This window comes from Podarcis raffonei, chromosome 8 (genome assembly GCF_027172205.1).
Source record: "Podarcis raffonei isolate rPodRaf1 chromosome 8, rPodRaf1.pri, whole genome shotgun sequence".
NCBI classification, from domain to species: Eukaryota; Metazoa; Chordata; class Lepidosauria; order Squamata; family Lacertidae; genus Podarcis; species Podarcis raffonei.
This window is the reverse complement of record NC_070609.1, coordinates 82171413-82198676: the sequence shown is the minus strand read 5'-3', so window position 1 is coordinate 82198676 and position 27264 is coordinate 82171413. Positions and strand designations below refer to the sequence as shown.

At 49.0% G+C, this 27264-nt stretch overlaps 1 protein-coding gene across 6 annotated transcripts in view; it reads left to right on the top strand.

The window, feature by feature from the left end:
• RAP1GAP (RAP1 GTPase activating protein) overlaps positions 1-27264 on the top strand; it is a 103659-nt gene that overhangs the window by 7357 nt on the left and 69038 nt on the right. For 3 of the 6 annotated variants that reach the window (XM_053401185.1, XM_053401183.1, XM_053401184.1), the window contains exons 1-2: positions 4947-5056; positions 12631-12666. In XM_053401185.1, the coding sequence (XP_053257160.1) occupies positions 5013-5056; positions 12631-12666 (80 nt within the window). In that variant the 5' untranslated portion in view covers positions 4947-5012. Of the gene's footprint in view, positions 1-4946; positions 5057-12630; positions 12667-27264 lie in introns of those variants that run through there. The other 3 variants (XM_053401189.1, XM_053401188.1, XM_053401187.1) reach the window with 2 other exon arrangements.

The following is a 27264-nucleotide window of genomic DNA, read 5'->3' as shown; positions in this document are numbered from 1 at the left end:
GAGAGGATGGCTGTGTGTTGGGGTGTGTGTGCGGTTCTGTTGGGTTGTGCGTGTCATCGCCTTGTGATTTATTCTAGGAGGACCAGGCTGTGTGTATGTGTGATGTACCCCAGCCATCTGACTGCGTTGCCCCATCCCAGTCCTTTTTTCTCAGTGGCCCCACAGATGCCCCATTGGGAAGACCCCCAAGCAGGACATGGGGGCAACCAAAACACTCTCCCCTGAAGGATTCAAGTGGCAAGGAAGGAGATTCCAATAAAACATTGGGAACAGCTTTTCTGATAATAATTTTTATCATCATCATTTTTAATTTGTATACCGTCTTTCTATCTTACAGCGCTCAAGGCGGTTTACAAGCTGAAGAAACAAAAAATGTACATCTTATAACAATCTAATGCAATACAAAAATGTGACAATGAAACATAACTTTAAAATAGGCAACCTACGTCAAAAGAGTAACATTCAGCAATCATTAGAATAGTATTAAATAATAATGATAACATAAGTTAAACAGAAATCCACTCAACAGTTTCAATAAATAATTTCTAAACTATAATCAATAAAACAGCGACATAAAATAACACAGTACAAATTGAGAAGCAGAGACTTGAGTGAGGCAAGGCAGGTGGAAGGAGGCCTTGCCTGACAAAGTCTCTCCCCTTAGTTTTCAATTACAATCCAATAATAGGCTCATTATAAAAATACCAATTTATAATACAATTATTAATACTAGTAGTTCAAATACTGAATTATATAATTTAGATAAGGTGACCCCCCAGGTGCTAGAATAGGGGCCTCCTTATCTAAATTATATAATTCGGAATTTGAACTATTGGTAGGAATAGCTTTTCTGAGTGTGAAAGCCATTTGACAGTGAAAGAGATGCCCTCAGAAGGTGATGGACGCTCCTTCCCTGGAGAATTTTTTTATATTCCAAAAAAGGTTGGATGTCACCTGTCATGGATTTTTTTAAAGCTTTGACTCATCCATTGCAGGGTGTTTGGGGTCCCTTCCATCTCTACAGTTCTATCATTCTTGTGCATAGCTGTCAACTTTTCCCTTTTCTTGCGAGGAATCCTATTCGGAATAAGGGACTTTCTCTTTAAAGAAGGGAAATGTTGACAGCTATGTTCTTGTGACACCCACCACAGTGAGCATAGGATGTGTGTGTGTTTTGCAATCCTAAATTGGGACACAGATGGAGCTGTAGTTTAAACCAGTGAGCCTCTCTTGGGCTTGCCGATCGGAAGGTCAGCGGTTCAAATCCCCATGACGGGGCGAGCTCCCGTTGCTCTGCCTCAGCTCCTGCCAACCTAGCAGTTCGAAAGCACACCAGCACAAGTAGATAAAGCGGTACCGCTGTGGAGGGAATTTCTGTGCACTCTGCTTTTCATCATGGTGTTCTGTTGCGCCAGAAGCTGTTTAGCATGATCCAGAAAAGCTGTCTGTGAGCAAACGCTGGCTCCCTCAGCCTGAAAGTGAGATGAGTGTGGCAAGCCCATAGTCGCATTTGACTGGACTTAACCGCCCAAGGGTCCTTTAAGGTAAAGGTAAAGGGACCCCTGACCATTAGGTCCAGTCGTGGCCGACTATGGGGTTGCGGCACTCATCTCGCTTTATTGGCCGAGGGAGCTGGCTCACAGCTTCCTGGTCGTGTGGCCAGCATGACTAGGTGAACCAGAGCAGCACACGAAAACGCCGTTTACCTTCCCGCTGGAGCGATACCTATTTATCTACTTGCACTTTGACGTGCTTTCGAACTGCTAGGTTGGCAGGAGCAGGGACTGAGCAACTGGAGCTCACCCCGTCACGGGGATTCGAACCGCCAACCTTCTGATCGGCAAGTCCTAGGCTCTGTGGTTTACCTTTACCTTTTTACAGTTCTGTCATTCTTGTGACACCCGCTGGGGATAGGATAGTGTGTGTGTTTTGCAACCCTAAAAGGGGAACTCCCACGATTGCTGTCCAGGGTGCTGAATGATTCCTACTGCCTCTTGCCCTGGCGAGGTTCCTGCTGAATGCTGTCCGTAGGGGGCGCTTTCTGACCACGGCTCAACCACCCATCCTCTCCTGACAGACCTCTCTCACCCTCCCTGTAAATGAGCAACCAATCCAATAGGCAAAGCTACTTTGCTAATCAACCAGGCATCTCCAGGCGCTCATGTGTGTTTGGGGGCTAAATTGGACCACCATTGGTGCATGATGGCAGATGTTCTTGGCTGTTTGCAAGGCTTGGAGATATCTCTGCCAGTCCACGACAAGCTTAATGCCAAGGAAGCTGGTGGCAGTTCAGAGTTGCATCACCTGTTAGGTTTGGCTGAAATTCTTGGCTGCTCAGTTTAGCCACAGGCTTGAATCAGGACACCTGTTATTATCTCATTTTTGGGTGATGCTCAAAGTTGGTGGCAGGTCCTGATTTCCTGCAGTAAGTGGCACAGGGGCTATAGGCTGCTTAGAAGACATGCCGCCTGCCATCGTCTAGATCAGGCATAGGCAAACTCGGCCCTCCAGATGTTTTGGGACTACAGCTCCCATCATCCCTAGCTAACAGGACCAGTGGTCAGGGATGGTGGGAGTTGTAGTCCCAAAACATCTGGAGGGCCGAGTTTGCCTATGCCTGGTCTAGATGCACCTTTGCCAACACTGGGTGCTCTATATATACTTTGGACTGGAGCTGCCTTCAGTTTCAGCCAGCACATGAAGGGAGTTATAGAATTGTAGAGTTGGATGGGACACCTGAGGGTCATCTAGTCCAACCCGCTGCATTTGAGAAATCACAGTTGTTGCTGGTAGCCGTTCAATGACAGAGGAAACACAATTTGTGCATTGTCAGAAAACACTTCTGAGATTTTTCATATGCCTCGATTGAATCCTGGTAGTAAACATGAGCTCTTTGAGCAAAATCCTGATCTCCTCTGACTCCAATTAGGCCCTGTGTAATGTTGTTTTACTTATTTGTTTATTGCATTTGTATCCCACTTAAAAAAAATTTTAAATATAATTTTCAGGTTTATGCATTTCAATAATTTTACAGTATTTTAACATCTAAAAACTTGACTACCTTCCCCCTCTTTCTGCAGTTCCTTAAATTTATTTTTAACACCTTCTGCATATCCAAATTAACTTAATTTGCTAATTTATTCTTCTTTAAATATATACTCTTATGAAATGGCAGGTTAATACAATAATCCTGCCAATGTTCTTATCTGTTTACAATTTGTCTGTAAATATTCAATAAACCATTTCCATTCATTTATAAAAAAAGGTTGTTATCTTGATTTCTTTTTTTTCCCCTGGTAATTTTCGCTATTTCTGCATACTCCATAATTTTTTGTATCCATTCTTCCTTTGCTGGGACTTCTGCTTCTTTCCATTTTGGGGCAAGTAACATTCTTGCCGCTGTAGTAGCATACATGAATAAGTTTCTGTACAGTTTCTGTACAGTTTGATTGCCTTTTCAATTCATTATATATCATCTCCCAGTAAGCTTTAACATTTGTATCCCACCTTTTGCCCCAAAGGAGCTCCAGGCGGTATACATGGTTCTCTCCCTCCTCATTTAATCCTAAAAACAAGCCTGTGAGGTAGGTTTGGCCAAGTGTGAGCGACTGGCCCCATCCAACCAGTGAGCTTCAGGGCCAAGTGGGGGATTTGAACCCTGGTCTCTCCCACGTCCTAGCCCCACACTCTCTAACCACTATGCCACATTGTGTCCTACTGGGAGTTAATAATAAACACAACTACCTTAAGTTTTTTAAAATAGTTTCCCTCCTCCCTGTTTTATCCTCCCAACAACACTGCGAGGCAGATTAGGCTGGGAGGCTGAGTGACTAGCCCAAGGCTGAGTGGGGAGATTTGAACCCAGGTCTCTCCCAGCTCTGAGTCCAGCACTCTAACCCACTACACCGCCACTGGCTCCTCCTAATTCAGGGGTGCCCAAACTTTTTAAAGGGTTTTACCCCAGGACATATACTGCCACAGAGGCTGGATAAAATCGACCAGCGGGCTGGATTAGGCCCCTGAAATGGACTTTGGACATGCCTGTCCTAATTGCAATGAATATACTCCGAGTAGAACTTAGTTGGGTGGCGGTGTGGGTTAAACCACAGAGCCTAGGACTTGCCGATCAGAAGGTCGGCGGTTTGAATCCCTGCGACGGGGTGAGCTCCTGTTGCTTGGTCCCTGCACCTGCCAACCTAGCAGTTCGAAAGCACGTCAAAGTGCAAGTAGATAAACAGGTACCGCTCCAATGGGAAGGTAAACGGCGTTTCCGTGCGCTGCTCTGATTCGCCAGAAGTGGCTCTGTCATGCTGGCCACATGACCCAGAAGCTGTACGCCGGCTCCCTTGGCCAGTAAAGCGAGATGAGCGCCGCAACCTCAGTGTCAACCACGACTGGACCTAATGGTCAGGGGTCCCTTTACCTTTACCTAGAACTTAGTTGGATCCACACGCCTCCTTTGCTGTGCACAGATTGCTTTTCCGGGGCGTAGAAAAGAGGCAGGCCTTTGGTCTGCAAAAGCGACATTTTGGAACATTTCAGTGAAGAGTCTCTGCCTCGCTGTGCCCACCTGCCTGGCACCTGTTGGCACGCACTTGCAGTCTGGCACCATGGCACTAACTAACCTGTCCCTGAGCCGGGCGCTGGCACCAGCACTGAGTGCTGCTCCTTGCACTGACCTGTTGCAGATGATAAGGCAGGCTGCCTGGCAGTCAATTTCCTGAGCTGCCCGTGCCAGCTTGTGCCCCTGCAAGACCCACTGGGTTGCTGGGAGCTACCCAAGTGCCCTCTGGGGCCTTGCTGGAGGAGTTTTGCTCCAGCCTGTGCTGGTTGGACAGGTTTGGTGGGGAGGAGGCGGGGGAAATGCAGGGCCCCTCCCTCTTTTCCTCCCTCCTTTTCTCCCCAGCCAGATTCTGCATGCTTTTGCTCCAGCCAGGCATCTGTGTTTCTGCTCCATGGCTGGCCTGATCCGCAGGCGCCTCTTCTGACTTCCCCTGCCCTCTGTTGCTGCCATGGGTTCCAGGAAGAGGAGCTTCACCTTTGGGGCCTATGGAGGGTGAGTGAGTGGCTGGGGGGCAGTTCTGCAGGCCAGTGGGAGGGAGCTGGGGGGTGGCTGGGGGCCAGTGCCGTAACTGGGAGAGGATTGGAGCAACACAGTGCAAAAGTGCATCTCAGTGTAACCTGCAGTTTCCTAGTAGTATATATTTAAAGTAGATGAATAAATGAGCAAATTAAGTTCATTTGGATATGCAGAAGATATTGAAAATAAATTTAAGGAACCGCAGAAAGAGTGGGGAGGAAGTCAAGTTTTGAAATGATAAAATTATTGAAATGTATAAACCTGAATATCATAATTTTTTTTAAAAGTGCATCTCAGTGTGACGTGATGGAAACTTGTAAAATGATGCACAGTGGATAGAGGAAAGGTTTCTTTCTCCCTCTCTTTTAATACCAGAACCTCCCGCAAAGCTGAACCGTGGGAGGTTCAGGATATACTTATTAATGCAGCCCAGAGTTAAACTGTGGAACTCCCTGCCTCAGGAGGCCAGGGTGGCTTTCAAAGAGTATGGGGCAAATTCGCAGAGTAGGAGAAGGCCATTGATGGCCACTACTTGCAATGGCTGTGCTTTGCCACCAGCAGCCCCCTTGCTATCTCAGTCTCTAGTGATAGAATCATAGAGTTGGAGGGGACTCTGAGGGTCATCCAGCCCAACCCCTCCAATGCAGGAATGACAGCTCGGTAATTCCTGACAGGTGGCCCCCTAACCTCTGTTTGAAACCCTCCAGTGAAGGAGAGTCCATTCTCTTTTGTTCCACTGTCAAACATACTCCTTCCTTTGTCAGCCTGGAGTGCAAAATTGTTCCAGGTTGCTGGACTAGAAAGAACACGGGGCAACATGTCTGTGTGGAGACTGACCACTTTTTTTGCAGGATGCAGCAGGTGCTATGAACGGGGGCAGGTGTGTGCTCAGGTGCGGCTGTGCTGGGGACTGAGTGCGAGTCATGACCTCCACAGAGTAGTGCCCATCTTCATGTTCCTCTTTCCAACTGCCCTCTGTTTTGGGTGAAATGCAGGCTTGGCCGTGTGAACGAACGAAGACTGCCTTGCACTAAGTCTGTTGCTTTGGTCCAGTGGAAGGGAACCTGTAGACCTCCCCCCCCCACAGGTGTTAGGATCATGGAATTGTGGAGTTGTAAGGGGTCCCCAGTGGTCATCTAATCTGACCCTGGCAATGCAGGAGTAGAATAATTGAATATGTTGAACTCCAATTCCCAGCAGCCACTGCGGCCAGTCGTCAGAGATGGTGGCAGTTGTGGAGAGTCACAGTTTCTTTTTCTCCACCCCTTCATTAAAGGAAGGCAGAGATTCCTACACTGCAGGAGGGGTTGATTCTATGAAATATGTTGGCTTTGGATTTCCTGATGAGAGTCAGATGGATGGGGGGGAGGGGTCGTGGGTTCTAATCCCACCTCTTCAATGGTCTTCTTGTGTGGCTTTAAGTGAGGTCTTCTCTCTTGCCTCCATCAGTAAAATAGACTCTCAGCTCACAGCTTCATCGAGGTGGTTATGTTTTGTTCTGTTGCCTTCAGCCTTGACCATGTCTTAGAAACCAGCTTTATACCAAATCAGTCCGTCTTGGTTTATGTAGCGCCGTCCTATCTACCCTGACTCACAGTAGGGACTTTCCAGGATTCCAGGAAGAGAACGTTCCTCCCTGGAGATGCCATTGGGAATTGAACCTGGAGCCTTCTGCATGCCAAGCCGAGACCCTTCCTCCTTTTTTAGGGCAGAGGGACTATTAATTCTTTACTGGCAGCCAACTAACGAACTTATGTGTTATTGCTGGGGTGAGCAGGAGCATCTGAATGCAACACCCCCCTTATTTAAAAATAGAATTTATAAACTACTTGATTGTCAAAAAGAAAATTCAGAGTGGTTTCTAAAGAAGAAGAAGAGAGTGATGAAATAAATACAAAGAAAAAAATAGCAATAAGCTGTATAAAAAGTTTAAGACTAAAACTCACATCGACTTGACTAAACATCTTTTTAAATACCCCTCCCACAAGCCTTTTAAAATTGCACACAGAGATATATGCATTTTGCAAGCTGAAAGTCTGCATTATTCTCCATTCTGCCCACCCTACAAATCTCCCTCCTCTGCTCAACTACATCATGGAAACATTCCCCTGTCTCCACGGCTGCCTTGATCCTTCTGCCCACTGAGTGTGGGTCACACTCTGCTCCTCCTCTGTGCCCATGGACACTGCCTCCCTCCTGTGGCTGCAGTTGCCCCTCCAGGGCAGGGACAAGGCTGCTTCTGTCCCCCTGGCCTTTAGGCTCCCAGCTTAGGTATTTCCCATGTGGGAGGAGGTTGTGACCTCCATGCCGCTGCAGCAGAGCCGGGAAGGAAAGCCCCCACCGCCCGGGAACTGTGGATGTGGCCTTGTCCTGGGAAGGGGCCAGGAGCACCTTCTAATGATGCTATCTGCGCTTTTGCAGCAAAAATTCCTGCATCATGGGGGTTGGAGTACCTTTGGGGTCCCTTCCAGCTCTACAACTCTGTAGCACAGGAGGAAGGCAGGGTCCGCATATATAAGCAACAGCAGCAACAAAGGCAAAAGGCAACCATGAAATGAGAGTGATTTATCGGCTGCCGTCCAGGAAATAATTCCCTGGTTTCTGAAGAAGTACAGAGCGAGAGGAGATCCCGGAGATCTCGTCAATTATCATCGGCATTGTTTTGCAGAAAGGAGACACAGCTTGGATTAATTCTGCACTCCGCGCATGTAGACCCCCCAGCTGTCCCCATGGATGTTTCAATCATCACTTTCATTGTCTCGCAACCTCACTTTGTCTTTCTGTAACTTAGACCTGCAGCCAAAGTCTTCTTCTGTCAAATGTTTGTATTTCTTGGTTGCATTTATATCCCACATCCCCCCCTCCCCCCCGCGCTGCAAGGAGTCAAGCTGCTGTGCGCACAATTCTCCCCTTCCTCATTTAAACCCCACGACAACAATGAGATTCCTGTGTTGCAGGGGGTTGCATGATGCCTTCCAGGGTTCTGTGATTCTACAAAGTGAGGCAGATAAGGATGAGTGGCAGCCTCATGGCCCAGTGAGGATTTGAAGCCTGGTCTCTCCCAGGTCCTAGTCCCACGCTCTAACCACAACACCATCAGATCAGAGCTGGATCTTCCGCCTCTTTGCACACCCATGACTTGTGGCTCTCATTGCCTGCTCTGCATTTTAGATTTCATTTGCAGAGAATTGCATGGGGAAGAAGGGTTTGTTGTTTTTTTAGCAGGGGCCGGAAAGAGTGCAGCAAAGGTGTCAATAGCATAGCTGTCAACGTTTTCCTTTTCTTGCGAGGAATCCTATTTGGAATAAGGCAATTTCCCTTAAAAAGGGGGGGGGGGAGTTGACAGCTATGGTCAATAGGCAGGGAGTTCCCAAGATTGGGTGCTGCTGCACTAGAAGATCCATCTTGGAGATGCATCACCACCACTGAATCCTTGACTTTCTCAATCTGCGTCGGGTATCTGAAGCCAGGCGGCATCTTGCCACCCTGCCATTGCACTCAGAATTTAATCGCTAAAACCGCAGCAGGTGGGAAACAAAGAGTCACAGAATGTAGAGTTGGACACGATCCCATTGAGAGAGTGTGTGTGTATGTATGGGGGAGAGCTGGGCTCCTTCTGGGCTTCCATGGCCGCTCCTCCTTCCCTCTGCGAGGCTGTTTGTTTAGATGGAATAATTCAATTAGGGACTGGGCAGTACGTGCCTGGCACCAGGCTGTGGAGAGAGCCTGGGGAGGAGGAGGTGGGGGAAGCTAGCTTCAGAGCAGCCCCAGCTCAGCAGCTTCCCAGCAAAGACTCCCTTGGCGTGATCTGATGGTTGAGCCTCTCCTCTCCGCATCCCTCCTCCGTCTCTCTCCACCTTCTCCCCATCTTCTTCAACACTAGCAAGTGGTTAAACTGTGAGATTGACCATCATTGCCCTTCCTGACATTTGCCTTTTGCTGTAGCCATCTTCCTCTCGAGTAAAGATGTAGGAGCCAGCTGTACCTCATCTGGCCTGTGTGACAGCTGTGTGACGTTAAGCCGGGCTCCTCTAAGTGCAGGGAAACCCATGCCTGAAACTGAATTTGCTCTGTGTTTGTGCGCTTAAGGGTTTTGTAAATATCGAATTTATTCTGCGTTTGCCAAATCGTTGATTTTTTGTCCTTTTCGGATTTGCTGGCTGTCATGGGCTGGCTGGATGCATCAGGTGGGGAACCCTCAAAGGAAGAAGGCTCAGAGCGGGGGATTGGTGATGGGGCAATGATGAGTAGTCACAGGGAGAAGACTGGGAGGAGGAGGTGTCAGAAACTGCAGAGGTAACAGGGTTTAGTGAGCAGGAAGAGGCTGTGGCAGAGAGCAGTCTGGAGACAGAGGCAGTAGCAGAGGCTGGAGAGGAGGGGGACCATGAGGCAGGCTGCTGAAGAAGCCAGGAGGTCTCCCACCCCTGCTGCGATCAGTTCCGTTTCCCACTGGTCTCTTGGAACGCATAGAGAAACGAAGAGGGCAGAGCGAGGAGATACAAGATGAAGGAACCTGAGATTGCTTGGGAAGTACCCAAGGGAGCAGTAGTCTTGGAGAGCTGTGGGAAACTTCCTCACTGGGGCAAGATCTACTGTGCTCACTAGGCCTGCACTGTTTTGCTTCCTTTGAAGAAAGAGTTAACTTCACGGACTCCGGGTCTTTTATTGCTGACCTACTCCAGACTTCAGCTCCTGAAACTGACTTCAAAGCTGGAATCAGCCGGTCAGGATGCTAAAAGGTCCCCCAGGCAATTGTGATTAAGAACATGGAACAAGCCATTGTCAGTCAAGCTAAAGAGGGTCCATTTATCCCCAGCCCACAGCCAGTGGGGTGTGAAGGCAACAGTCCTCCCCTGTTTTTCCCTCCTTGTCCCCTAGCGGCTGGCGTTCAGAGGTAGACTGCCTCCATAAAGCAAGGCTCCATTTGGAAGCGCCATGGCTAACCCAGGCGTCTCTGATGGATCAGCCCAAAGGCCTCTCCAGCCCAGCTTCCTGCTTCCAACAGTGGTCAGCCATGTGGAAGCCCCCAAGCAGAGCACAAGGTTGGGGGGGGGGGGAGAAGACTGTTTTGTCGTTGTTGTGTCCTTGTTATCGGAGGTAGACTGCCTCTGCACATGGAGCTTCCATCTCACTAGCTTAGATTCCACAAATTTGACCCTTTTCATAGGAACCTGATGAATCAGGCAAAAAAATGCTGCAAGCCAACCATCTCATTCAGGGAAGCTTGCAAACTGGCAGCCCTCCCTCTCCCAGCGACTGAGAGGCTGCCTGAGGGCCACCATCGCCCATCCTCCTGTTCACTGCAGACTAGGGGCTGCTGCCCCTAGAAATGGCTACATGAAGGCATAGGGGATGGGGGCTTCTTTTGTCCCCTGGAGGGCCTAGAGGAGCTGTGGGTGATGCTGGCTTGACCTCTCTCTCTGGTGACGAAGTGACCTGCTGCACAAGACTTGCTGCACAAGCCTTGTGTCAACCCCAAACACAGCAACCGGTTCCCCGGCCAGACAGACAGGTTTTGGACGGCGCAGGGAGAATCCCAAAACAAGCCTTGTTTTTCAGTTGCTGCTCCTCACATTTGGCCCACTTTGGGGTTGTGGCTGTTTTTGGTGGGGGGGAGGGGGGAGTTGGAGGCAGGGAGAGGCCAGGGAGGAGCAGAATTTGTAAACAGTAGGCCAGAGCTTTCCAAACTGTGTCTCCGTGCTCCTCCCGGGGCTGGAAAGGGGCACGTTTAGCCTCCGGTTTGCTAGTAAAAGTGAACCGCCGCGTCGTGAAATGATGCACGTCTAAAAAAGCATAGCTGTCAACTTTTCCCTTTTCTTGCGAGGAATCCTATTCGGAATAAGGGAACTTCCCTTAAAAAAAGGGAAACGTTGACAGCTATGCTAAAAAGCGTGTCACCAATATTAAAAGTTTGGAAAGCTCTACTGCAGGTCTAAATTCAGGACAGATAAGAGAAAGTACTTCTTTGCTCAGCACAGAGTTAAACTGTGGGACTCTCCCCCTTTCTGATAAGACTGTTCAGGTCTATTTAGAGTTGGAAGGGACCCTGAGGATCATCTAGTCCAGCCCCATGCAATGCAGGAATATGCAGCTGTCCTATGCGGGGATCGAACTTGCAACCTTGGCGTTATCAGCAACTAAGCTTGCTCTAACCAACTGAGCTCTCCTAAAAGCTTTCCCTCTGGCTTTGACAGAGGATCAGGCAAATTCTTGAGGAGGATAAGGCTCTCAGTTATGAAGGACAACTAGTCACAGTTGCAAGGGGGGGCGCAAGAGGGGAGAGTACAGTGGTACCTTGGCTTACAGATGCTTCAGGTTACAGACGCTTCAGGTTACAGACTCCGCTAACCCAGAAATATTACCTTGGGTTAAGAACTTTGCTTCAGGATGAGAACAGAAATCATGCTCCGGTGGCAGCGGGAGGCCCCATTAGCTAAAGTGGTGCTTCAGGTTAAGAACAGTTTCAGGTTAAGAACAGGCCTTCAGAACAAATTAAGCACTTAACCCGAGGTACCACTGTATTGCTATTCATTCATTCATTTTATTTGCTGCATTTATCTCCCACCTTGAACCACAAGTTCAAGAGTGCTTCTCCCCTCCCCCCTCATTTGAACCCCACAACAACCCTGTGTGGTAGGTGTAGCTGAGACAGCGACTGGCCCCCAAGATCACCCAGTGGAAGCTTCATGGCCAAGTGTGAGGTTTTGAACCCCTGGTCTCTCCTGGGTCCTAATCTGGCGCTCTAACCACTATGCCACACTGTCTCTCCAGGCGGTCCTGTGTGGACTTGGTGCTCATGCTGGACTAAGATGGGCTGCTTTTGGCCTGATCCAGCTGCTGCTGAGCCCTTCTGGTATTCTCACCTGTTCACACACTGCATTTCCTCCCAATGAAAACCCAGGACTGTGTGCAGATGGGGAGAATAACTGGGGGCAATCATATAGCCCCATACAACTTGGGACCTGTTTACCTATGAAATTGCAGGTACCTCGTTTTCGTCCGCTCAATTGCTTCGATCGGTGGAACTGGCCCTGTTCCAGGTGCCACAAAATACCCGCTCCACATGTGTAAAAACTCGACTGTTTGGAACTTTGGAACTCCCTGCCCACTGACACCAGGCAGGGGCCTTCACTGTGCTTTTTCGGGTGCCTGCTTAAAAAAAAAAAATTATTATTACTTAGGCAAGCCTGTCAAGATGCTTAGAAATTCTGAGGTGGTTTTTAATCTGGTTTTTAGTGTTTTGACTTTTTGTACATTTTAAAGTACGGTTGTGATTGTTTCTTGATTTTTCTTTTTCTGAGTCTCTCTTTTTTGCATTCTAGTGGTGTATCCATTTTATGAAATTATATACACACATGCATAAACAGGCACACTTTCAGAAAGACATCAGGCAGGAATCATGTGGCCACCCACCCTTGTCAGCCTTCCCCGAAAGCTCTGACAGAGGCAAAACTGTCTTTAACTGTTGGTGACAAGGTAAGATATGCCTGCCTGGTTACTAATCTGCCTGTGTCTTTTCTGTTTCCCCTTTCTCCTCTGTCTGTCTCCAGGGTGGACAAGACAACCGTCTATCACCGGAGCCTGCGGTGAGTGCAAATTTTGCCTTTTGACAGGTGGGGCGGGTTGGGGAGCTTGCCGGTGGAAAGTCACTGCCAGCCAGACAATGCAGAACTGCATGGTCTAACTCAGTCTAAGGCAGCTAAGGTAAAAGTAAAGGGACCCCTGACCATTAGGTCCAGTCGTGGCTGACTGGGGTTGCGGCACTCATCTTGCTTTATTGGCTGAGGGAGCCGGCGTACAGCTTCCGGGTCATGTGGCCAGCATGACTAAGCCGCTTCTGGCGAACCAGAGCAGCGCACGGAAACGCCCTTTACCTTCCTGCTGGAGCAGTACCTATTTATCTACTTGCACTTTGACATGCTTTTGAACTGCTAGGTGGGCAGGAGCAGGGACCGAGCAACGGGAGCTCACCCCGTCGCGGGGATTTGAACCGCCGACCTTCTGATCAGCAAGTCCTAGGCTCTGTGGTTTAACCCACAGCGCCACCCGCGTCCCTCCAAGCCAGCTACCAACATCTTAAAGGCTGCAGCTTAGTGGCAGGGCACCTGCTTGGCATGCAGAAGGTATTGGGCTTAGTCCCCTCCGCCTAGCACCTCCAGGTAGAGCTGGGAGAGACCCTCTATCAGTCCTTACCCCATATAGTTGAACCAGTGGTCAGACTCCTTATGTTTCTGGTTAAACATGAGGACTAGAATCTTAAGCTTTGATGAAGGTGTCGCAGGTCAGCAGCAGAGCACCTGTCTGGCATGTAGAAGGTCCCAGGTTCAGTCCCTGGCAGCAGCATCTCCCAGAATAGAATCAAAGAATTGTAGAGTTGGGAAGGACCCCAAAGGCTCCTCTACTCCGAACCCCCTGAAATGCAGGAATCAGAACAAAAGCATCCTTAGCAATGTGCACCAGCCTTTTGAATGGCCCCTGCCTGAAATCCTGGAGAGCCGTTGTTGCCAGTCAGTGCTGGCAATAGTGAGCTGGGTGAACCATGAAGGTCCGACTCTGTATATAGCAGATTTCCTATGTGTTCCAGGCTGGTCTCTGAAACTGAGGACTCTGCCCCCCTCCTTGGCACATGACCCGTGACTCCCGGGCACCCGGCTGCAAAACAATAGGAGCCACTCAGAGTCCCTCCTGGCACCGTGCCCGCTTTGCTTGCCTCCGCCTGGCGTGCTTGCCAGTCCTGGTCTGAAAGGAGCATTTGTTGGCACGCAGGGCCCTTGCGTCTGGAGGGCTCCTCGCCTTTCCCTCAAGGGCTCTCCCACCCCAAACACTGCCGCGTGTGAATAGCAAGGCAGCAATCCTCCTCCACAGATTTAATTTTGGGCGGCACAATCCAGAATGCTGCTGCAAGAGGCCCCCGCAAAGCCAATGAGCTCCTGGGTGAGCAAGCCAAGCCACGTACTCAGGGAAGGGGAAATGGGGAAGCTTCCGGGGGCAGAGAGACAGTTCCTTCCTGATCACCTATCATAGAATTGTAGAGTCATACTTCTGCTCCTGCCAACCTAGTAGTTCGAAAGCACGTCCAAGTAGATAAATAGGTACCGCTTCAGCGGGAAGGTAAACGGCATTTCCGTGCGCTGCTCTGGTTTGCCAGAAGTGGCTTAGTCATGCTGGCCACATGACCCGGAAGCTGTACGCCGGTTCCCTCGGCCAATAAAGTGAGATGAGCGCCGCAACCCCAGAGTCGGCCACGACTGGACCTAATGGTCAGGGGTCCCTTTACCTTTACCTTTACTTCACCGGATCTTAACCTATTATACCTCATGTTATGTTTGCTTCATGTTACGTTTTTTCAGGTTGCGTCCTGCGGCGACCCGGAAGTACCGGAAAGGGTTACTTCTGGGTTTCGCCACTCGCGCATGCACAAACACGCAAAATGATGTCATGCGCATGCGCAGAAGTGGCGAATCGCAACCTGCGCGTGCGCAGACGCGCTGCTGCGGGTTGTGTTCTTTTCATGTTGTGAACAGGCCTCCGGAACGGATCCCATTCACACCCAGAGGTACTACTGTATTTGTAAGAATGGATTCCAAATATTGTTGAATTTGTCCATGGCAAGTCTGCATTTATATGCAAGTTGTTCCTATGTTGCGAGTTTGTATAAGTCTTCTCTCCAGTCATAGAAGGGAGCTGCATGTTTATTTTTCATCTTTTTGCTGTGGTAAGGGCACAGAGAGTCCACTCATAGTGTCCTTTGGTAAGGTTCCATGTGCCAGGTACATACCGTAATTCAAGGTCAAGTACAATAACAACCTTGTGAAATACACAGTTTTGGGTTTTCCCCTACCGCCCTTTGTTTCCCCTTCTGCACAGGTTCTGTTTCTCTCTTACTCTTTTTTTCGTTTGCGTCTCACCATGTCTGGTGCACATATCGTTATGTACTTTTCAAACTTTCAACAAAGATGTTAGGGCAGCTAACAACAAATTCAAAACACTTAATTGATGCAACAAATAACAGCATAAAATACAGTATAAAACGTGAATAACAATAAATTCAGAATTCAAAAATCAATTTGGGGGGAACTCCATCCAATAAACATTAGATGATCACCAGGGCTAGCTGGCTAAATTATTCCTCTGTGTGAGAGTGCAGTTCAGTGGTCAAGCACCTGCTTTGCATGAGAAACGTCTCAGGATCAGTCCCCAGAAGCATCTCCCGGTAGGGCAGGGAACGTCCCCTGTGCTCAAAACCCTGGAGAGATGCTGCCAGTCAGTGCAGACAACACTGAACTAGGAGGACCCTCAGTCGAAGGCAGCCTCCCATGTTCCTCAAAGGCAGAGAGGCTACCTGGGCCAACTGGATAGTTTGATGCCCAGCTAGGAAACTGCCTTATATTGAGCCGTTCTGCAGTGGAAAGGGGTTCTCTCAGACTCCCTTCATTGGAGTTTTTCAAACATCTGACTGAGGTGCTTGAGCTGCGTTTTAGGAAAGTGTCGCTGTGACTTGGCGGCAGGACACGTGCTTTGCATGCAGAAGGCTGTAGGCTCAGTCCCTGGGAGCACCTCCACCGGCTGGGCTGGAAATGGGCCCTGCACCTGAAACCTACTGCCAATCAGAGTAGGCAACCCTGTGTTAGGTGGGCCAGACGTGTGACCCCAATTTAACACACTTCCCTGTTCCTCTTTAAATCAGCTCTTTGTTCAGAAACATGTGGACTAGAATCTTGGTTTATTTTTAAAAGGAAGGAGCATTACTCATCTTTAGTATTCAAAAAGCCCTTGGCATTTCCAGGTACGTCTGGGAAAGGCTCCCTTGCCTGAAACTCTGGAAAAGGAGCAACACTGAGATGGCAAGACCAGGGCTCAGAATTGATCCAAAGCAGCTTGGTATATTCTTTTTGTTGTTGTTTAGTCGTTTAGTCGTGTCCGACTCTTCGTGCCCCCATGGACCAGAGCACGCCAGGCACCTCTGTCCTCCACTGCCTCCCGCAGTTTGGTCAAACTCATGCTGGTAACCTCGAAAACACTATCCAACCATCTCGTCCTCTGTCGCCCCCTTCTCCTTGTGCCCTCCATCTTTCCCAACATCAGGGTCTTTTCCAGGGAGTCTTCTCTTCTCATGAGGTGGCCAAAGTATTGGAGCCTCAGCTTCAGGATCTGTCCTTCCAGTGAGCACTCAGGGCTGATTTCCTTCAGAATGGAGAGGTTTGATCTTCTTACAGTCCATGGGACTCTCAAGAGTATCCTCCAGCACCATAATTCAAAAGCATCAATTCTTCGGCGATCAGCCTTCTTTATGGTACAGCTCTCACTTCCATACATCACTACTGGGAAAACCATGGCTTTAACTATACGAACCTTTGTTGGCAAGGTGATGTCTCTACCTCTCAACACTGCTCTCACCAAGAGCAACTTCTTGACTTCTTCACGCAGCACGTAGTTAAACTATGGAACTCCTTCCCACCAGATCCAGTGATGGCCACCAACTTGTCCAGCTTTAAAAGAGCGTTAGACAAAATTGAATGGAGCAAATGCTTGTTTTCTTCTGCTCTGGAGGTAGGACTCGAACCCATGGCTTCAAGTTACAAGAAAGGAGATTCCAGCTAAACATCAGGAAGAACTTTCTGACAGTCAGAGCTGCTCAACTGCAGAATGGTCTCCCTTGGGAGGCTGTGGACTCTCCTTCCTTGGGAGTTTTTAAGCAGAGGTTGGGTGGCCTTCTGCCATGGATGCTTCAGTTGAGATTCCTGCATTGCAGGGGGTTGGACTAGATGACCCCTGGGGTCTGTTCCAGCTCTAGAATCCCGTGACTCTTATGACCAAGCACTGCCTCCTGTTTGACTGCCAAGGGGCCTCAGGCACACACACAGAGAGATGTAGCCCACCCCTTATTCCGGCACCGAGATCAGTCCCTACAAGATGTCCTAGTAAAAAACAGCAGGGCTTCTGTGCATGTGCAGAATGCATTCCCCCTTGCTGCTGAAAAACTCCTCCTCCCAAGGTGTTGCAAACTAAAGAATCAGGCCCCTGGCTCAGATTGCCTGGATTTGACGCAGGTCTGAACCCCCATTTAGAAATGGAGCACTGTGCCTCTGCCCAGACCTTTGTCTGAGCTCTGGAGCCCCCAAACCTATTGAGCCTCTCCTCTGTGCCTTCCAACCAGTGGCCTGAAAGCGAGCTGAGCCCTTGGAGAGGCACATGATGAGTTATGGGAGACAGGAGAGCGAGGGCAGAGGACAGGGACCCCGCTCTGATGCCCGGAGGCCAGCTGCTGTGAGCAAGAACCTCTTCCTCCTCTTGGGATAAGAATCCTGCCTTTGCAAAGCATGATGCCCTGGGGCTCAGCTTCTGCCCGGGGGCTTTTGCGGGGGGGGAGGGTGTCTTCTGGCACAGGCATTCCTCTCCTTTCAGGTTGGGGAAGGGAGAGTGAAAAAGGCAAAATCCATGCGAGGGATCATTAGGTAGGGAATTGAAAATAAAACTGCCAGCGTTATAATGCCATACCTCGCTCGAAATAATGCGGTGTGCAGTTCTGGATAAAAGGTAAAGGGACCCCTGACCGTTAGGTCCAGTCGTAACCGACTCTGGGGTTGCGGTGCTTATCTCACTTTACTGGCCGAGGGAGCTGGCGTACAGCTTCCGGGTCATGTGGCCGGCATGACTGAGCCACTTCTGGCGAACCAGAGCAGCACACGGAAACACCGTTTACCTTCCCGCCGGAGCGGTACCTATTTATCTACTTGCACTTTGACGTGCTTTCGAATTGCTAGATTGGCAGGAGCAGGGACCGAGCAACGGGGGTTCACGCCTTCGCGGGGATTCGAACCGCCGACCTTCCGATCAGCAAGTCTCTGTGGTTTAATCCACAGCAGATTGTGGAGCTGTAAAAGGTTCCAAAAAGGACAATGGAAATATCAAGGGGGTGGAGGGACTCCCCTGTGAAGGAAGGTTGCAGCATTTGGGGCTTCTTAGCTTAGAGGAAAAGTGACTCGGAGGAGGCAATACAGAAGTTTATACAATTGTGGACTGGGAAAAATGGAGAATAATAATAATAATAAATAATAAATTTTATTTATATCCTGCCCTCCCCAGCCGAAGCTGGGCTCAGGGCGGCTAACAACAATAAAACAATACAAAAGTACAACACAAACAACACTCTAAAATCATTCATTATAAAATTAATTAAATTCAAGCCACTGGCCACCATTGGGCCAGAGCTCCGCGAAGATTGCCGAGGGAGGGAGTCAGGCTGTGCCCTGGCCAAAGGCCTGGCGGAACAGCTCTGTCTTGCAGGCCCTGCGGAAAGATGTCAAGTCCCGCAGGGCCCTGGTCTCTTGTGACAGAGTGTTCCACCAGGTCGGAGCCACAGCCGAAAAAGCCCTGGCTCTAGTTGAGGCCAGCCTAACTTCTCTGTGCCCTGGGACCTTCAAGATATTTTTATTTGAAGACCGTAAGTTTCTCTGTGGGGCATACCAGGAGAGGCGGTCCCGTAGGTACGAGGGTCCTAGGCCGTATAGGGCTTTAAAGGTTAAAACCAGCACCTTAAACCTGATCCTGTACTCCACCGGGAGCCAGTGCAGTTGATATAGCACCGGATGAATGTGATCTCGCAGCGAAGACCCCGTAAGGAGGCTCGCTGCAGCATTCTGCACCCGCTGGAGTTTCTGGGTCAGTCTTAAGGGCAGCCCCCCATTAGAAGAGTTTTCTCCCTCTCTTCTAATGCTTGTGGGCATGCAATGAAGCTGAGTGTTGCAAGATTTAGGACAGTTAAAAAGATGTCCTTCTACACAGGGCACATAGTCAAATTATGGAATTTGTTCCGGCAGGAGGCAGGGATGCCCACTAATTTGGATGGTTTAAAACATGGATAGGCAAACTAAGGCCCGGGGGCTGGATCTGGCCCAATCGCCTTCTAAATCTGGCCCACGAACGGTCCAGGAATCAGTGTGTTTTTACCTGAGTAGAATGTGTGCTTTTATTTAAAATGCATCTCTGGGTTATTTTGTTCTTTTTTTTCTTTCAAAATATAGTCCGCCGTCTGCCCCCAAGGTCTGAGGGACAGTGGACCGGCCCCCTGCTGAAAAAGTTTGCTGACCCTTGGTTTAAAATGAGGTTTAGGCCAATTCATGGGGGAGGATGGCTATTGACAGCTGCAAGCCACAATGGCTATTCCCTGCGCCCAGAATCAGAGGCAGGAATGCTTCTGAATACCAGTTGCTGGAAATCAGGCATCTGGTCGGTAGGGCTGGGCAACATCTGGTTTTCAACAGTGTGATATATCACCAGCTAAACAGCTGTATTTTGATGTATTACGATGTCTGAAATAAGGATGGAGCTGTGTAGAGACAGTGGCTGGCTCTACTTTTTATTTTTATGCCAACGCTTGCTTTTGTGATTTGCTGCTCCCTGCATGAGGCTGGGGAGAGCTGAGCCGACGGAGGCTGCAGGAATCAAGAGAAGCATTGGCCGGCTTCACGGTCCCCCCCCCCATTCATTATATGATGATTCATTATATGCTGCCCGGTCAAAAAATATGAAACCGATATCACGATAATGGACTTCAAACCGGTTTGGGGCAGTGTATCGATATATTGCCCAGCCCTGCTGGTCGGCCAATGTGGGAACAAGATGCTGGATTAGATGGGTCGCTGGTCTGATCCAGAAGCCTATTCTTATGTTAAAAGGTGATCATTGCATGGCCTGCAATAGGGGCTTGTTTGGACTCCCCCCCCCACACACACATTTGCAAAAATCCTTGATGTGCCGGGTCAAGGCCTTTTCACTAGTTGCCTTCCTGGCTTATGCTTTCTGCCTTTTTGATCAAAGCACCGGTGGCAATTATAACCTGAAACATCTGTGTGTGTCTCTGTGTGAGGTTGGCTATCTCAGCTACACAGCAGTCAAGCCCACCTGCCAGGTGGCTCCAAAACCAGCTTCCTCTCCTGGGAAGGAACCTAGAAAGCTGCTGTATATATTGAGGCAGGTCACTGGCCCACCGAGCTCAGTAATGTCTACACTGACCGGCAGCCAGTGGCTGTCCAGGGCCTGAGACAGTGTGGGTCACACCTGGAGATACTGCTGCAAGTTGAGCCTGGGACCTTCTGCCACTGAGCTTCGCGCCTCTAGAAATAAAATAAGTTCCTAGTCCTCATAGTTCTGAGTAAGGGGCTGATTTAAACGGGCCTTCTAGCAACTCAAAGCGTCAGACCATCCAGCCATCCAGTGAGTCTCAGAGAGAGAGTCTTACTTGGAGATGCTGCCAGCCTGAGACCTTCTACATGCCCAGCTGGTGCTTGTATCTACTGAATGGACTCTTGCCCAAAGCTTCTCCAATTCCTGCCCCACCTTGGGCAGGTGCAAAGGAAATGGCCTGGGCAGGGAGGCGTTGGTGGGGAGTCAAATGCTATCTTCAGAACCAAGGACAGCTCCTCTCCCAAGAGTCGCCTGTACAGCTCATGCAAACAGCATATATAAATATATAAAATTTATTGCGATTCTATTCCACCTCTTTCTCCAAGGAGACCAAGGTGGCATTTAATCATCATTTAATTTCCACAACAGCCCTGTGAGGTAGGCTAAGCCAAGAGATAAGAGTGGCTGGCCCAAGGTCAAACAGTGAGCTTTGTGGCAGAGTCGGGATTTGAACCCTGGCCTCCTGGGTCTTAGTCTGACACTCTAACCACTACACTGTGCTGGTGGTTTGAAGTATTCGGCACCCTTTTGCATGTGTTACCTCCACAGTCCTGAAAACCAACCCTGCAATGTAGGCCAGTGCTATCTCCATGCTGCAGGCGCAACTCCTCTATGAAAGAAAGGTGGCCGTGTTTGGGACTTTTTGGTTTAGAGAAAAGGCAATGAAGAGGCGACGATAAAGGCCTGTAGAATTGTGCACATCGTGGAGAAAGTGAATAGAGGAAAGTTTCCTCCCTCTCATAACACTGGAACTCGTCGACAAGTGACAAAGCTGAATGTTAGAAGATTCAGGGCAATGATGAAAGGAAGTCCTCCTTCGCACAGCGCAGAGTTAAACTGTAAACCAGCTGTATGGCAAGTTGTGCCCTTTACGCATGAGGAACGGTTGGGATCGTTTTCAGATCGGCTCAGTGGGTTCTTGGATGCCAACTTGCATTGTGACACTCTGCCTTCTCGCTCTTGCCGACGCGGGCAATTGGCCGTCCAAATCTCACTGCCGCGGCCGCCATGCGACAGAATTGGCCGCCCTCTCATGCTGTTTTGCGTCGCTGGCGCACTCAGGCGCACTGGAACTCGTGTACGCGGGCCAGCCGGGTTTGGCAATGCGCAGGTGCCCTTTTGCTGTCGCTTCCGCTCCCGTGCGCACGCAGGGAGAAGCCGAGAGAGGACCCTGTTGATGCCCCGGTGGCAGCCTTGTGGCCGGGGCCCTGGGCTCGTGCGACAGAGTGGAAAAATTGGCGGCGGCTGCGCTTAGGAAACCGAGGCTCCCTGATGAATTATTCAATGCCAGCATAAATAATGGATGGCTACATGAGTCACTCGGTTTGTTTAATTTTGCAATTTGCTGCCTCGCCTTGGCTGGTTCCTCGACTGCGAGGTGCACTGAGGCCCAGATCTTTGGCACCCGAGGGTGAGTTTGGAAGCGTGGAGAGTGGGTGCCTTTGCCCTGGGCAAAGCTGGCATAGAGGTCAGGGAGCAATGAATGATGTGAACTAAATTGGTTCAAAGAGGCCTCCTTGGCTGGGGGAGGGCACCCCAGGAGCAATCTCTCCTGACCCGCTGCCCAAGCTGATCGGTAAGCGTTGGGGTGAAGCCCCCGCCTGATCTTCCGCAGGTCATGGAATCGGAAGATTCACGTAGCACATAGTTAAAACTGTGGAACTCTCTGCCACAGGAGGCAATGATGGCTACCAACTTGGGTGGTTTTAAAAGAGGATTGGACAAATTTGCAGAGGAGACTAGGCCACAAAGGCTCTGCTTTGCCTCCATGGTCAGTGGCAACAATGCTTTTGAATACCACTTGCTGGAAACTGCAGGAGGGGAGAGGGCCCTTGTGCTTGGATCCTGCTCGACAGTTTCCCATAATGGGCTTCTGGTTGACTGCTGTGAGAACAAGATGCTGGACTAGGTGGGCCATTGGCCTGATCCAGTGGGCTCTTCTTATGTAGGTCACCAGTTCAGAACCACAATGTTAGGTGTGCGTGCAGGAGCCAGACCCTGTGACCGATAGGACTCCGCAGGTCTGGGGCTTTCCTAAGTTTGTTCTGAAGAGGCAAGGCGCGGCCACACAGGTGAGGCCGATTGGTAACTCACAGCACCTGGTGGCAAGTAGATAAATAGGTACTGCTCCGGCGGGAAGGTAAACAGTGTTTCCGTGCGCTGCTCTGGTTCGCCAGAAGTGGCTTAGTCATGCTGGCCACATGACGCGGAAGCTGCACGCCGGCTCCCTCGGCCAATAAAGCGAGATGAGCGCCGCAACCCCAGAGTCAATGGTCAGGGATCCCTTTACCTTTTTAATATTCTGTTGAGAGCTGCCCAGATTGGCTGGGTAGAAGTAAATTATTATTATTATTATTATTATTATTATTATTATTATTATTTATTAATTAATTCCCTCCTCATTTGGAAGCCACACTCCCTCTGGGAACCAGGGGAACTGGCAATGCTGGTTTTCTGCAAGGCTTCCATAGGAGCAGTTAAGACCATCCTACTCTCTGTTGTGTTGTGTTGAAGCAAAGGTAGGGGAACATCTTTGGATGCTGCTGGGCTGAAACTCCTTGACGATTGGCCATGCTGGCTGGAGTGGGGGGCTGCTGGGAACCTGCAGATCCAACGTTCAGTCTGTTGATGTCTTGGGCAGAAGGAGCTGCTCCAACCATTGGTGCACCCAGCCCAACCCATGTCTTCTGATTGGCAGTCACTCTCCAAGGTATGAGAGAGGGCTTTTCTGGCTGTGAAGCTGTGACTTCCTGCATGCAAACCTGGCTGGGCTATGACAGTGAATACTGGACATTTGCAATGCTTCAAGAGAGAAAATAGTGCCTAACAGAATACTACCTCTTCACCCAGAACTAATCTGAATGTGTTATCCTGCCAGTTATTTGTACGGGGGTGGGGAGAGGCATTTTCACTTCCAAGCCATAATTAATATATTAGTATAATTAGTATATATACAGTCATGCCTCAGAAGTTGAAGTCAGGAGTGCCTGGCATGCTCTGGTCCATGGGGTCACGAAGAGTCAGACACGACTAAACAACAACAACAACTTTGGAAGTCAAACGAAATCCGTTCCGGAAGTCCGTTCGACTTTCATAACATTTGGGAACCAAGGTGCGGCTTCTGATTGGCTGCAGGAAGCTCCTGCAGCCAATCAGAAGCCACGGAACCCACATCGGACGTTCGGGTTCCAAAGAACTTTCACAAACTGGAACACTCACTTCCAGGTTTGCGGCGTTCGGAAGCCAAAACGTTCGTCTCCCAAGGCATTCGACTTCCAAGGTACGACTGTAGTAGTATAATATATAATATATTCATTGTTGGACTAAAGACCTGGGTGCTGCATTTTGCAGACCCCTTGTGAAGACCAAATGTCACCTTTATCAAGATCACTGGAGGAGGTCAGTGATTCTTTTGAGCAGAGCTGGTTGGAGGGTTTCCTGCTCTGGAGGATAGGACTCGAACCCATGGCTTCAAGTTTCAAGAAAGGAGATCACGACAAAGCATCAGGAGGAACTTTCTTAGAGCCAGCGCTGTTCGACAGTTGAATGGTCTCCCTCGGAAAGTGGTGGACTCTCCTTCCTTGGAGGTTTTTACGCAGAGGTTGGGTGGCTATCTGTCAGGGATGCTTTAGCTGAGGTTCCTGCAATCCGGGGGTTGGACTAGATGATCCTTGGGGTCCCTTCCAACTCTACTTTGACCTTTGACCATGACCTTTTCTGGCTTAGCAATCTACAGGTAACTATTACGTATATGAGACTGGTGTCGATTACCCAGGAAGGATATTCTTACTGATTTATATAGCAAGTTGTGGGTTTAAAGAAAGAAAATAGAGGAAAAAGCAGGACATTAAAGAAAACATCACCTCACATTAATAATACAGCGACAATCAATACATCCATCTCAGAGCAAACATATAAATCGATACATATTGCCTTGCGAAAAGTCCAGATAGGCGTTCAAAATAAATGGCCATCTGTAAGAAATGGGTTCAGACGCAGGAAGGGAAGCAAGCCTCTTTGATCTATGGGCACAATTCCGAGCACAATTTAAAGTGTTGGTGTTGACCTTTAAAGCCCTAAACGGCCTCGGCCCAGTATACGTGAAGGAGCGTCTCCACCCCCATCGTTCTGCCCGGACACTGAGGTCCAGCGCCGAGGGCCTTCTGGCAGTTCCCTCATTGCGAGAAGCAAAGCTACATGGAACCAGGCAGAGGGCCTTCTCGGTAGTGGCGCCCGCCCTGTGGAACGCCCTTCCAGCAGATGTCAAAGCGATAAACAACTACCTGACATTCAGAAGACATCTTAAGGCAGCCCTGTTCAGGGAAGTTTTTAATGTATAACATATTAGTGTATTTTTGGTCTTTGTGGGAGCAGCCCAGAGTGGCTGGGGAAACCCAGCCAGATGGGCGGGGTACAAATAATAAATTATTATTATTACTGTGAGGTGAGAGAGGTTGGCTGTTTTGTCCTTCCAGGTTCAAGGCAAAAGTCTTGGGGCCACCAGAAGGACTTGCAGCCCCAACACTTCCGTTGCCCAGCCCTTATCTCCCAGAACCGCGGGAATATAATTCGAAAAGATGCAGGTACTTGCAAATGTCAAGGATTTCTCTTAACGCAAGGATTTATCCCGTAGTCCGTCCCCCACGACATCACCAGGGGCTGCCCCCAGGTCGCATGTCTGGGCCCTGAAAACCTGTGGCCTGGGATGTTCAGCCCTAGTGGTGAGGCCACTCACTGTATCTCAGCCTGACCTACCTCTCAGGGTTCTTGTGTGGATAAAATGGTGATGAGTTCAGCCACGTACACCGCCTCTAGTTCCTTGCAGAAAAAGCCGGTGTATCAATCAATCAATCAATAAGTAGTCCTTAGTTTTGGAAGTGTAGCAGCTCTCCATCTGCTGGAGTTTTTTATGCTGTTTGCTTTGGTCTCGCTCCTTAACGTGGCTTGTTACTCTTCCCCACTTTTTATCGTGAGGTTTCCAGAGAATGGAGGTTATTGGGCAGCCTGCATAACTGCATAACTGCAGCAGCAAAACAATTATTATTATTATTATTATTATTATTATTATTATTATTATTATTACCATTTTCATCAACTGGGCACATACGTTTTTAGCCTCTCAGATCTTTTTGTCTGGGGTTGTGAGAGTGGAGACAGTGATAGCATCTGATAAATTTAAAAGATGTCTTTGTTGACCATAAATGGATCATTTGGGTGTCCTCAGGCGGGGGGAGCGGTTCTGGGCTGCTGATGGAGGGGACAGCGACCCCCTCCTCACTGCCTCTCTCCAGGCTCCTGGCTCCTGAGAAGCGATTTCCACCCAAGCGAGGAAATCTCTTATCAGTTCTTTAATCGGGGGAAATGGATCTCTTCATTAGGCATTAGGCGCTGCTCCTAAGATGCTATAATATTTAGCCAGCAGACGGATGAGTTGGCTGCAGTAATGATAGCAAGGGGTGGAGAAGCTGTGTTTTGACTTACTCTTGGCTTCACAAATGTTTGAAAGGTGCTGTGTGTTCATGCACACACTTAAAAAACAAAAACCTCTTGGGACTAAGTTTTTGTGGGGTGGACTTGCTCTGTTGCAAGATGGGACTGAGGTCTTCTTCTTCTTCTTCTTCTTCTTCTTCTTCTTCTTCTTCTTCTTCTTCTTCTTCTTCTTCTTCTTCTTCTGCGATCCCTCGTAGCCAAGGAAGATTGTCTTCCATGAACATGGTTTTAACACTGAGTCCCTAAGTGACCGTGGAGGCCAATTCTGGATCCACACGTCCTTCCACAGTGGGGACAGAGGTTTCCAGGCAGGAGTTGATCACGGTGAGCGTTTGCGAAGCATGCCTTCCTCTTAACACGTTTCTCCCTTTTGTCCTGAGTTTGAGCATCTTCAAAGCCCACAACACCTTTGGTAAAGGCTGTTCTCCAGTTGGAACGGTCGCAGGCCAGTGTTCCCCAGTTGTCGGTGTTTATCCTACTTTTTTAAAATTTGCCTTGAGAGAGTCTTTAAACCTCTTTTGTTGACCACCAGCATTACACTTTCCATGTTTAAATTGGGAATAGAGTAGTTGCTTTGAAAGATGATAATCAGGCACCCTCACAAGATAATAATAATAATAATAATAATAATAATAATAATAATAATAATAATATTTATACCCCGCCCATCTTGCTGGGTTTCCGCAGCCGCTTTGGGTGGCTTCTAACAAAACACTAAAATACAATAACCGATTAAACATTAAAAGCTTCTCTAAACTTTTAATGCTTTTTAACTTTTAAAGCTTCCCTAAAAATGACTAGTCCAACAAAGTTGATGTTGAAGAATCATTGCTTCGACACTGGTAGCATACAGCAATAGTGGGAGGCAAAATGATGTTGGGCTCCAAATCTGTCATGCCTGGCCGCTGAGGCTGATGGGAGTTAAAAGAGTCCAGGAACCTCTGGGAACCAGCAGGTTTCCCTGTGCTGAACTTGACCATCACTTGCCTTCACTGTCCCTCTCTCTCTCCATCACAACTCTGCCTTCTTTTAAGGTAGAGACGGGGAACCTGGCACTTTCCAGTTGCTGCTGGACTCAGAACTGCCATCATCATCCCTGGCCGATAGGGACTGAGTTAAGACACTGGCTGGCAACAGCAGCAGCAGCAGCAGCTCTTGGAGGTTTCCGATGTGGAGTCTCTTCCCAGCCCTTTCCTGGAGCTGCTGCTATTGGGGATTGAACTTGGGGCCTTCTGCATGCCAAGCAGGTGTTCTGCCGCTGGGGCATGGCCCTTCCTCAGTGCAGGGCCTGGCTCTGCAGCTGATAATACATTTTTACCCCAACCCCAAATCATGCAGGCACATATGCTGCAAATGCACCCAGCCACGAGATGCTCTCAACCTCTTTCCCAGCATAAAAGCACTAACTTGGGAATAATATGGGAATAACACTAATTGGGCAATAAGGATCTGGAGATTTTGGAACTCAGGATAAAGCCTTGTTTATTTATTTGTTGTATTTTTTATCC